Here is an 11,064-nt window from a genome sequence, read left to right on the forward strand (position 1 = left end):
GTTTCTTGGCAGAGGTTTCAAAACCAACATGAACTGTTAGTCAAAGCCAATGAAGAACCAGAGAGGTTTGTTTCCAGCTGTCTCACAACTCAGTAACTCCTTTAGGACTGTGCAGCATTGGTGACTGAGCATTCCCACCTGGACAGAGGGTAAGGAACTGAGCACAGATACAAAGGAAGCTCAAGGCAGGTTTGTGCACACCTGCCCACTCCTCTGCTCTGAGTTGGAAGGAATGGATGCTGAAAACCCAAAGCTTTAGCAATGAGCATTCCAGACAACATGCTCTTTGGAAGGAACAGCAGCTTTAAGGCTTTAGTGAGCAAACCCCATTACTAGCATGAGCTTCCAAGACACCACAATTGGATCTCAGCACCACTAACTCTGCCCTCAGGCTGCAAGTTACCTTGTGGCAAGCACAGATCTTCCCCCCCCCTTTTTATGCAACAATAGCAACTACAGTTTTACTCAGAGCTTGTGCAGGAAGAGCAGAGTTAACTGCATGTCATTTTCCAGGTGTTTAATAGCTGTCCCTAATAAGCTCTTGGCAGGTGAGTTGCCCTGAAGAGGTTGCAGCATGAACCCAGTGACAGTACCAGTTGTGATGCAGAAGTATGTCTCGTGTGGAGACACGTGGTGGATCCTGTGGTGCTTCCTGGGCAGGATAATGTGCCAGTCCTGTAGGAATATGACCCAGCGTGGAAGACCAAAGTATGTGTGAGACCATTTGTGGATCTGGTTCGTCATGGTAATGAAGATGATGAGGGCGAAGACGTAACACTCCCAAGGACACGTCTCACACAGTGCCTCTGCAAAACAGGAGGTGTGTCTTTAAACATCAGCTATGAAAAGGCAGATTTCTGCCAGGAACAAGTCCTGCCCAGACAGAGCTGCTTGGTGCCACAGGAACTGACACAGGCCCCAACCAAGCTCCCTTGGCAGAAGTGTCACAAGAGCCAGTGAGCCAGAAGCGATTCCCAAACGTCACAGGACAGGCTGGGAAGTGCCAACATCTGTCAGTGCATCATAAACAGGAACTCAAACTGAGCTTACTATCTGTAAAACTAATGGATCCTTTAATTCTTGTCTTCTAGTCTGCACACAAAGCACTTCTGCCCAGAGATGAAGCATTGCTATACACCCTACAAGCTCACAGTTTGATCCCTCTTAGAAAATGAATGTTCAGCATAACTTCTAATGCTTCCCTGCACGACTTTTCTCTCTGCTGAGCTGGAGAGCCTAGCTGTGCCACCTCTGCCACCCCACAGCCCTCCTCCCACCAGCAGCACCATGCTTCCACAGGTACTGCCTGTCACAGTCACACCTCTCCTAGCTCCACACAGAAACAAGAGTGCTAAATGCATACAAGTCAGAGCTCACCTGGGGAGAAAGAAACAAACTTGTATGCCATGTTTGCCAGCGGGACCAGCGTCATGAAGCAGTTGTCTCCATTGGTCTCTATGAAATCATGTCTAGTGATTGCTGTGGGGTCAATATGGTGTTCCCTAAAGGGTCTGATGAAGGCCTGGAAAAACAAATTGGTAAACATGACACCATGACTCAGTAACGGTCTGGGAAAGACAAGTATTACAAAACCCTCCAAGAAACCCCCCAGGCCCCTCTCATACATTCAAATCCAATGACTGAGTTCCAAGGTGCAAAGCATGTAAACAGGATTCAAACTTTAGCAATGACAACGCCTCAGATCATTTGCTAAACAGTTCAGCTCCCAGAGCCAGCCCCAGGTTTTCAAGGCTTTCAGAAATGCCACCCAAACACCCCCACTGGGAGCACTGGGACACAGACCAGTGCTGATGTGCCATTCACACACAGCCTGTGCAGGGCTGTCTTGGGCAGGCTGAACTTGGGTTTGTTTGGTGCAGTCTCCTGCAGTGCTTTTTTCTGAACTATGGCCCAGACACACAGGGATTTAAGGCCTACTAAGTCTAGTGAAGGTGAACAAAAATAAGCCTAAACTAACAGTCTTAATTCTGCTGCTGTAGTTCATGTATTTCTGGGTAACTACAAGGAACAGCCCATATACCTTTTCTTAAAAATAATGATCCTTCTAATCTAGGAGTAATTAATAGCAGCTCTTAAAAAATTTGTTTAAAAAAACAGATTGTTGCTTACTGTGGAGCCAGTGCACCTTCCACTGAGCAAGTGGCATTTGTGGCTACAGGTGTGAAATGCACCTGAATTACTTCTTGTCACCACCACTCTACAGCAGGGGCTGACAGAGCAAGGAGCTGGAAAGATTCTTCACACTGTACAGGCTTTACAAGTCCAGCTGTGCTCACTGACCCTCTGAAGAGCTACACTGCCCAGCCAGGTTCCTCCACTTGTGGACCCACAGGCTGTTCCCACAGGACCTGGGGAAGGTCTGCAAACACTGGTATTGCACAACTGAGTGCAAACCTTAGCCATGGCGATAAAATGGAGCAGTGTCACCTTGCATATGTCACCCAGGCCCAGTGCAGACGTGGCACTGCCCCAGCACTGCTCTGGGCTGGGGATCCTGGCCACACTGGCAGGGCTGAGCCAGCTCAGCTGGGGACACTGGATGTGCTTCAGGAAAGTATTTCACAACTTTCTCAAGTTTAAGAATAACAAACCTTTCCAACTATGGGTAGCTCCACAGATCCCCAGGTATCTGCTCCCCAGTGAAATAGTCCTGACAGGAAGTCAGCTGTAATAACTCCTGCAACTTGAGTGAGAAGAGAGGCAGTTAGACACAGCATTTCACTGACATAGGCACATTCTATACTTGTCTTACAAGTTTACTTGTTTATCCACCTCTAACTTAGGCATTTACAACCATGTGAGATCTACCCAGTCTGAACAAACATAAGGTCAGACATCAGGAAAAAAGTTAACAAGACATCATTTGGACAGGAACAATCTCCATTTAATCTATAGAAGGATTTTGTGGCTAGCACATCCACGGAACAGCTCCACCTCTCCCTGTGGGTGCTTGGCTTAGCTGATCCCTCACCTTTCACTGTCAAAAGGAAAGAAGAAATAAGTGCAGGATTAGGGTTGCACCTACTACCCCAAACACTTCTTTTGGCATTGTAAACCAACCCCCACTGCTGAATCCATCATCCAGTTGGCCTGAACTCTCCAGTACAGCAGGAGACACTTCATCCTGTACGTATCCCTTATTGCACTGGAGACAGCTGATGTTCTGAGCAGTAAATTCTGTACATTTGTGTTTGTTTCAGACCACACACACAGCCGCAGTGAGACGGGTGGGACACGGTAGCTCTCAGAGCTGCTCCTAGCAGCCGAAAGGACAAGCAGCCTGGCTTCAGGGGAAGATATCCAAACACTTTGCTGTGCAACAGCTCAAATGCCATTCTCACTGAGGTAATCCCCCCATTAGCCCACATCGCCTCCAGCACTCAGCACCATCAGAGTCTGAAAGAACAGCAGGAACAACAACACAAACCAAGGCAAAACACTGACAGTTCAATAGATATTTCCCGTGTTGCTCTGCCGGCAGCTGGTAGAACGCTAAGAGGGGAGAACAGAGAGTGCCAGGAGCAGTGCATTATACTAAAGCACTTGGAAAAAACCCAACTACCAGCAATCTTCTTGTAGCTGGACTGCAGAAGGGCTTGCTCGCTCTTCTGCAGTGGTGTAGGATGAGTTGTAACAAAAGAGCCAAAACTCTACAAAGATTACACATGACCAGCATCCTAACACTTGGTGCCTGTCCTGTCTGCAGGCCCAGAGGGCACATCCAACAGCAAAGAACTGAACTCAGCATGCTCACACACCTAGCACAGGCTCTAGCTGAGATGGGAGAACCAAGGCACAGGTGATTAGCTGCTGCTCTGAGGAGGTGCAAGATCTGGATGCTCTGCCATCAAGGACGGGAGGGCGAGAGAAGATTGACAGCCCTAAACATTCATAAAGAGTTAACCACACAGTCAGAAAAAGCAGAATCACCACAGCACAGGCAGAGATGAACTGCAGACACTGGATTCACACACTCACTAGAAGCATTAGAGAAATCCTGATCCATACACATTAGCTTTCCTCCAGCCCACTGGGCAGTGGGGCAGAGGCTCAGCTCATCCATGGGTTGTATGGGAAGAGGAGGTGAGTGCTCAGGGCACACAGGAGGGGGAAGAAGGCATTGCAGTCAAGCAGTGAGCTGCAGGACTTGCACCAGATGCTGGGATGTCTGTTTTGGAAGCAGACTGCAGAATCAGGAAAAAGGAAGAAGGCCCAGCACACAGGGAGCCCAAAGGAACTTCAGCTAGCAGCAGCACACGCGGTAGGTGAACACATGACTCACACATGTTAGCTGAACATGTTCCCCCCAGCCCTCCCACCTTGTGACCCTCTGTGCAGGCACCCCCGGGGGCACGGGACACCCCCAGGACCACGGCAGAGGCCAGTGCCTCTCCCTCTCCCTTGCTCCAGAGTCAACCTGAGAGACAACAACTCACAGCCTTAACGAAGATATTCCCTTGTGGGCAGGTGACAAACCATTTCCCGTGGCCTGGCTTTGCACTGATGTAATTATCAAATTGTAACCCAGAATCGTGCAGCAGAACATAGAAAGTTTCACATTTACTGTAAAAATTCAGTTAAGAGTCTCTGGAGAGGAAAAACCAGCATAAGGTGTTACTAAATGACTTGATGCTACTGTGCAGCATCATTGAGAAGTGCAGTCACTTTGAATCAGTGACTGTGTGAACTGCTTGAATGTTGGAGCACTAAAGGGTCAGGGGAGCAGCTAATTTCACACAGGAAAAATGCTGTTTTCTAAAAATTAATATGCTAAAGTAACAGTTGCTTGTCAGTTATATGCTAATAAAAATAAAATGCTATATTCATCTGCCTTCCCTATTTAATGGCTTCCAGTACAGAGAAGGCAGAGTTGATACCATGGCAATTTACAAGGCTAAGAAAATAATCCCTGGACATTTAAACAAGTATCAAATGTAGCAACTTAAAGCTAAAAAGAAGAGTTAATAATTTTGGCTAAGAAAGCTGAGAACCTTTTGGTCAGAATGGGACTGTGCAGCAGGCAGAGAACACAGCTGAGCCCTGAATACCACAAGGGCCAGGACAGCATGTGCTGTGTTATTATGTGGAGTAGTGACAGACATTGCAGCTGAGGGCTCAGACCAGTCACGTCTGTAGTACACACACTCCAGAGTCTGTGCTACGTCACCCGAGCTCACTTGGCAAGGCTGGCACGTCACCCAGGGAGCAGCCAGTTCCTCCCTGCCGTGTGCTGGGCACTCCCAGCAGTGCCACCCGGGCACGGGCACACTCTGCTCGGGGCACCAACCGCAGCAGTTCAGGCACTGCTGGGGGAGAAGACCCCAAGGAACAGGGTGCTAACCCCTGGGGCTGAACAGCACACACTGCCCACCAAAGCAGGCTGAGCTGTCACTGCCTGATAAACTTAGTGGTAGGAACTGCCAGATTGTATTTTTGTGTCTCTGACCTTAGTCTGTCTGCACCAAGAAAAGCTATTTTTGGTATTCTGCAGCTGAGAAAGAGCTTGCAAAGCACCTAGCACATTTAAATGACAAAATCCTGACAACTTTACCAAGGCCTCAGGTTCTTAAACAAAAAGTACAATCGTGAGTACTTCTTCTCCCCTAAAATGCAATACTAGGAGAAGCAATTAAGCCATCCCAGAAGGTGGTGATTAAAGGAACAGAGAGCAATGGATACTAAATGAGAATCAAGAGCAAATTTTCCCTCACTGAAAAAAATAACCTAGTACTTTCATTAGTATGACTAATCAAGCTAATCCTCCAGTTCCACCCGTGTAAAACGCCCCCGGGATGAAGCAGGGAGAGCCCAGCAGTCGGGAGCACTGAGCAGCTCTGTGCAGGATGGCACACACAGCCCCAACACCTGAACACGGCCTGGGATCAGACCCACCACAAATAACACTGTTTTGCTCGAGGTCTGCACTCCCTGACCAAGCACAGGGTGGCCAGGGCAACATTCCAACACGTGTGCGTGGTGAGGTGTAAGAAGCAGCTCTCTCAGTGAGTCAGGACCACCGAGACCTAGACTTCTAAAATCCTGGAGCCAAACTCCCCTGTAACTTTAAGAGAGCCCCTGACAGCTCGGCAGGCACACAGAGCTTCTTTGTCCCAGTCCCTGCTGCTGACAGAGAGGGGAACAGCACGTCCACTGTGCACACAAGTGGGAACACAGATTGGCTGTGCCACCAGCATCCCCCAGTGCCAGGGCTCTCCCTCCACCCTGCCCAGCAACACCTGCCACCACACTCAAGAAGTCCATGCCCTGAGCCAAGTGACACACCCAACTGGTGTCAACATCACCTGCCCCAGTCAAACCAGCAATTGTACCACACCATTCCACTTCCAAGGTTGGCAGCTTCCCCCTGCTCCTCCTGCTCAGGGTGCTGAAGGGCCTGGGGCTCCCAGGGCACCCAGTGGTACTGCACAGCGGATCCACGGGAGACGAAACACAAACGGTGCCAGTGCCTTGCAAAGCCATTTGCGTAATACAAAGTGCAACACAGAATCAAAGTTTTCCATCTTGAAGAGATGACACAGTTTAGGATGGGAACAGAGAGTAATCTACAGCTACCAAGTAACTCCGGGTGGGGTGGCACAGGTGACAAAGAACTGCCTTACTTGGACCAATGCTGGAGTAAAGGAACATTTTCTTTTGCTAGCTGAGGTTTCTGGTATAACTTCAAGGACGTTTTAAAACAAAATTTCTAGTGGAAACTGATTTTAATGCACAGAGGAAATCCAAAGCGACGTGGCACCCCTAGAGCTGTGTGGCTGTGAGGCAGCAGGATGTGTTTGCCCTACCCACACCCCCAGCCCTTGCTTCACACAGCGCTGATGTCTCTGCAGTGGTTTGACTCCAACGTGTGCCAGAGCTTTTGTTTTACACACTCACCGTTTGGCTCTGCAATGCAGCTGACAAAGTGCAGCCCTGCAGAGCTGCTGGAGTTTAAACAAAGCAGTTCTGGGTCGTGGTCAGAACCAGTTTCTATTCTGAAGGTACACTAAGAGATTGCTTCCTGCTTGCTCTCTCTAGCCAACCCACAAGGTCTGAAGAACATGTACCTCAAACAGGCTGAAAACAATTAGCTGCCCATCTCTCAACTCAGCAGTAATTAACTGTCTGTCACAAGATGTTCCTAAAGATAACTGCCCGATGTGGGGCAGTTCCTATGAATATAAACAGGTTGCAACACAAAGTTAACTCTTTTTTCTTTTCTTAAGACTGCAATGAACAGTATCTGCTGTGAACAAACGTAGTTGCAGACGAAAGTCAAATGTCAGAAGCAAGTCAATCCACTGGGAAAAGGGGTTTAAAACCCTGTACAGAGACAGGGAAAGGGAGAGGAAAACGAAAACCAAGACCCATGCTGTAACTTGCCAAACTCTCTACCGAGGTGCTACCTATGGACTATATACTCACCACATGTATATTGAATAACATACTGGACACCACTCATCTGAAGGTATAAGAGTTTTCAAACCTGATTTTACATGTTTTGGAGAGGCTTTTCTGCTTATCACAAAAGCAATACCTTTGCCAGCCTTGTCCCTGGCACCACCAAGCTCCTAGTACAGTGGCAGAGGCTGCTCTGGCTCTGGCTGCTCTGGCTGCTCTGGGACAGTGTCCTGCTGCAGTGGGAGAAAATGGGGAGTTAAACCTTCCTCACACCCCACGTCCCCAGCCAGGGCTGCCCTGGAGTGAACTGGGTGCATGTGTAGGTGCAAATAAACTACCAGACTCAAATCTGCTCCGCTGTCAGCTTGCACAAAGAGGAACATCTTTGGGGCTGCTCAGCAGCGGAAGATCCTCAGAACAGGGTAGGACTGGATTGAACAGAAACAACAAAAATCCATCCTCTGCCCACTCCTTTTGACAGTCAGAGGGGGAAGGAAACTATCTTATCTCTTCTAAACCAGCCTGCAAGGCAAGAGACTCACATGCCTCTCCAGAGAGATTACCCCTCAGCCCAGCCAAGGCCATGAGGCTGTGGGCTCAGAGGGCCCTGCCAGCTCTGTGAGCTGCCAGCCACAGGAGGGACACCTCTCCTCCTCCCCAGGAGGCTCCAGTTCAAGGCATTTTCAGCATTACTCATGCCACAGCTTCGTGTGCCTTCCAAGGCATGATAAAAGCTGCAACACAGGCTGGAAATACAGATAGAGGGCTTAGGCGAAGTGAAATGATGCAGAACGTTGAGACTACTCCTTAAGAGAAAATATGTATTTACATACACAGGGAATCTCAACTTGTTTAATGCTGGTCTGGGCAGCAGAGCAGATCACTGGATCACTGATCCCTTTCAGACTTCGAAAGACCTGGTGTGAACTCGATCTGGAGCTACGTATGTCTTAGCAGAATGTTTATTTTGTGACCTCAGCTCAAAGGTCAGTATTCCAAACTGGGCTGGAGGAAGGTTCTCAATGGGAACACCCTCACGCTGCAGTGACTCAGTGTTCCTGAGTGCACCCACCGTTCTGCTCGTGGCACTCAGCAGTCAGGACATTTATAGAGATGAGTCTCATGAACTGCAATAAAGCCTGATAATCACTGTGAATCACAGGCAACATTCACATTTTACCTGGAGAAACAATGTATGGAAGACAGCAAAGCAAGACAGTCTGCAGCACTTGTTTTATTGCACTCATTTTTGTACACACTATCAGTTATTTCCACACCACTGTATTTACACAGAATCCACATTCTGCTACTTTAATAATTCACTACTACTTAAATAACACTATCAGTGAATTGGCTGCTTTATCAGTTCAGCTGGTAACCAGGATATCAGACAACTCCAGCTTTTATCAATATTGCCTCTGAGATGAAAGCCAGCTGCAAAGAGATTGCACTGCAGGTTCACCATTGCTGCTGATTCTCTTGTCTCATCTGCTCTGGTCTCCAAGGGGCAGTTCTCATGCCATGTCCTCCTCCACTCCTCCCAACACCTCCACCTCACCAGCCAAGAGTGCTGGTATGATTCACAGAGAGAGGACACTGCTCCTCCTCAGCCCCAACAAAGCCAATAACCTTTACACAGAGATAGGAATTGCCACTTCCCAGCTCCGGCAGAAATTCACAGCTTCTGTCAGATAGCACTGCTGATTTGGGTGGTTTTTGGTTTAAACACGAGCAATGTATAGCAGTGATTATGAACCAGTACCATTCTGTCCTAATGCATACACCTCACACAGGTGACAGGAAAGTGGTCCTTGTTACAGGCAGTGCCCACAGAGGAGTCAGCCTCAGCTAACCCACCTCCTGCTCCACTATCCTCTCTGCCTCTTCTTCACAAAGCTTCTGTGCAAGAGCATCTCACCACTCTCCTGTAACACAAAGCTCACCTGAACACTGGGTGTAAAGCAACATCCAACCTATACCCAGGTTTGATGGAACGAACTTTGTTGTGGGATCCCTTTGCACACCAGCACATTCCGAGTCCATTTCTCTCCTGTAACTAACTCCATGCAATTCTTCATTCTTTCTGTAAAGCACCAAGCTAGAATCCTTCACTGGTTCTTCCTCTCCTCCACAGAGAAGGTGGACTCACAAGCTCTCAGTGCAGCTGCACCTGCCAGCTCTGTGCTGAGACCCTGCCAATGCAAACACCTCTCCAGACACAAGGCAAAGAGCTGAGCCTGAGCTGCTGAGCTCGCTAGCTTACACTTCCAGTCAAATGGAGGAACGAGAGACCAAGAGTCACATTCATCGCCACAACAAAGCGGCAACTTTTCCTGTATTGCTGGGAAAATCCCATCGCTGGAGACAAAGGCCAAAGGTCACATCCTGACACAAAGGCATAATTCTCCAGTTCTCAGGTTCAGTTCTCAGCCCCAGAACTCAAGCCAGTTTGACGCCTGAAGCACCTTTCCTAACATTCCTCTTCAGCCTTTGCTTTATGCAAAGTTCTCGTAAATATTTATGTTGATTGGTATACTTTGTTTCCAACTCCTGTACTCTGTTTCCCACTCTAACTACCCTGACAGCTCTTTTCCCTCCCATTAGTCCTTACACTTGGAACAACCACCCAAGAACACCAAACTTACACAGCTACAGTGAAAACAAGACACCAAGAAGCCACTGAAAGGAAAGACAAAGCAGTAGGAAGTTCTGGAGATGGTCTCAGTTTCAGAGGCTCTGCACTTGCACACACACAAATGTCCCTCTCCCTTCCCAATAGCACCTCAAGCCTAAAGGATCACACATTTGATTCCCACATTCCGCCAGCATTGCCTTGTTCGGGGCAGGGAACAGTTCCTACTTACATATCCCAACGATAACTGAGGGTGTGTGTTCCAGTCGCAAGTAGAAGAGGAGATTGTAAAAATTGAAACAGATCAGAGAGAAGCACAAGATGACAGAGATCCATTCTTGTAGCCTCTTTCCTGTTGAAAAAAAAAAAGGAATAAAAGCATGTTTTACTTTTATCTGAGAGGACATTTTGAAGACTAAAATAATACAGACAGACCATGCTACTGCCTGGATGAGTCACTCCACTTGTCTGACAAGGAACTGAAACAGAAACTCATCCACACATTTTGTTCAGTGACATTCCTGTTCCCTGAGCCACTACTAACCCCTTTTCTCTGCCCTTTCCCAAGTATCAGGGACAAATCAGACATCATCTCACGTTGCCCTAGTTTTCCTCTCCCTCAGGTTGCTGGCACAACGTTCCTGCGCCTCACATCTCCTCCCAATTTGCATTTCATCCAATATTCAGTGCTGCTGGAATGGCCGAATCTGGGAACAAATTTCTGGCCTCAGACATATTTAAATCACCTTGTGATCGGTGATATTTACAAGCTCTGAGATTTTAAGCAAAGCTGTTGTACTAACAGGAAAAAGTATCATCCTGTATTTCCGTGGCCCTGGAATTGCTTGCCTACTATTGCCAGTACAGCCCTGAAGCTTCTCACTGCTGCTTGTCTGTGCCTTGCTGCTCCCAGACAGAGGGCTGAGACCTCTCAGCCACTCTGAGATGACAAGAGACAGAATAAGTGATGAGAAAGAACCGGCACAAATTCTCTCTGTACCTTGCGGTACCTC

General features: G+C 48.1%; 1 protein-coding gene across 1 annotated transcript in view; it reads right to left on the reverse strand.

The window, feature by feature from the left end:
- Positions 1-10,458, reverse strand: part of TMEM189 (transmembrane protein 189) — a 10,990-nt gene extending 532 nt beyond the window's left edge. The window contains exons 1-4 of the mRNA XM_009070613.1: positions 10,284-10,458; positions 2,613-2,704; positions 1,378-1,522; positions 594-806 (exon numbers count right to left, since the gene is read on the reverse strand). Coding sequence (XP_009068861.1) covers positions 594-806; positions 1,378-1,522; positions 2,613-2,704; positions 10,284-10,458 — 625 coding nt within the window. The remainder of the gene's footprint in view (positions 1-593; positions 807-1,377; positions 1,523-2,612; positions 2,705-10,283) is intronic.
- Positions 10,459-11,064: the final 606 nt, after the last annotated feature.

Source organism: Acanthisitta chloris, unplaced genomic scaffold, assembly GCF_000695815.1.
Source record: "Acanthisitta chloris isolate BGI_N310 unplaced genomic scaffold, ASM69581v1 scaffold21832, whole genome shotgun sequence".
Lineage (NCBI taxonomy): Eukaryota > Metazoa > Chordata > Aves > Passeriformes > Acanthisittidae > Acanthisitta > Acanthisitta chloris.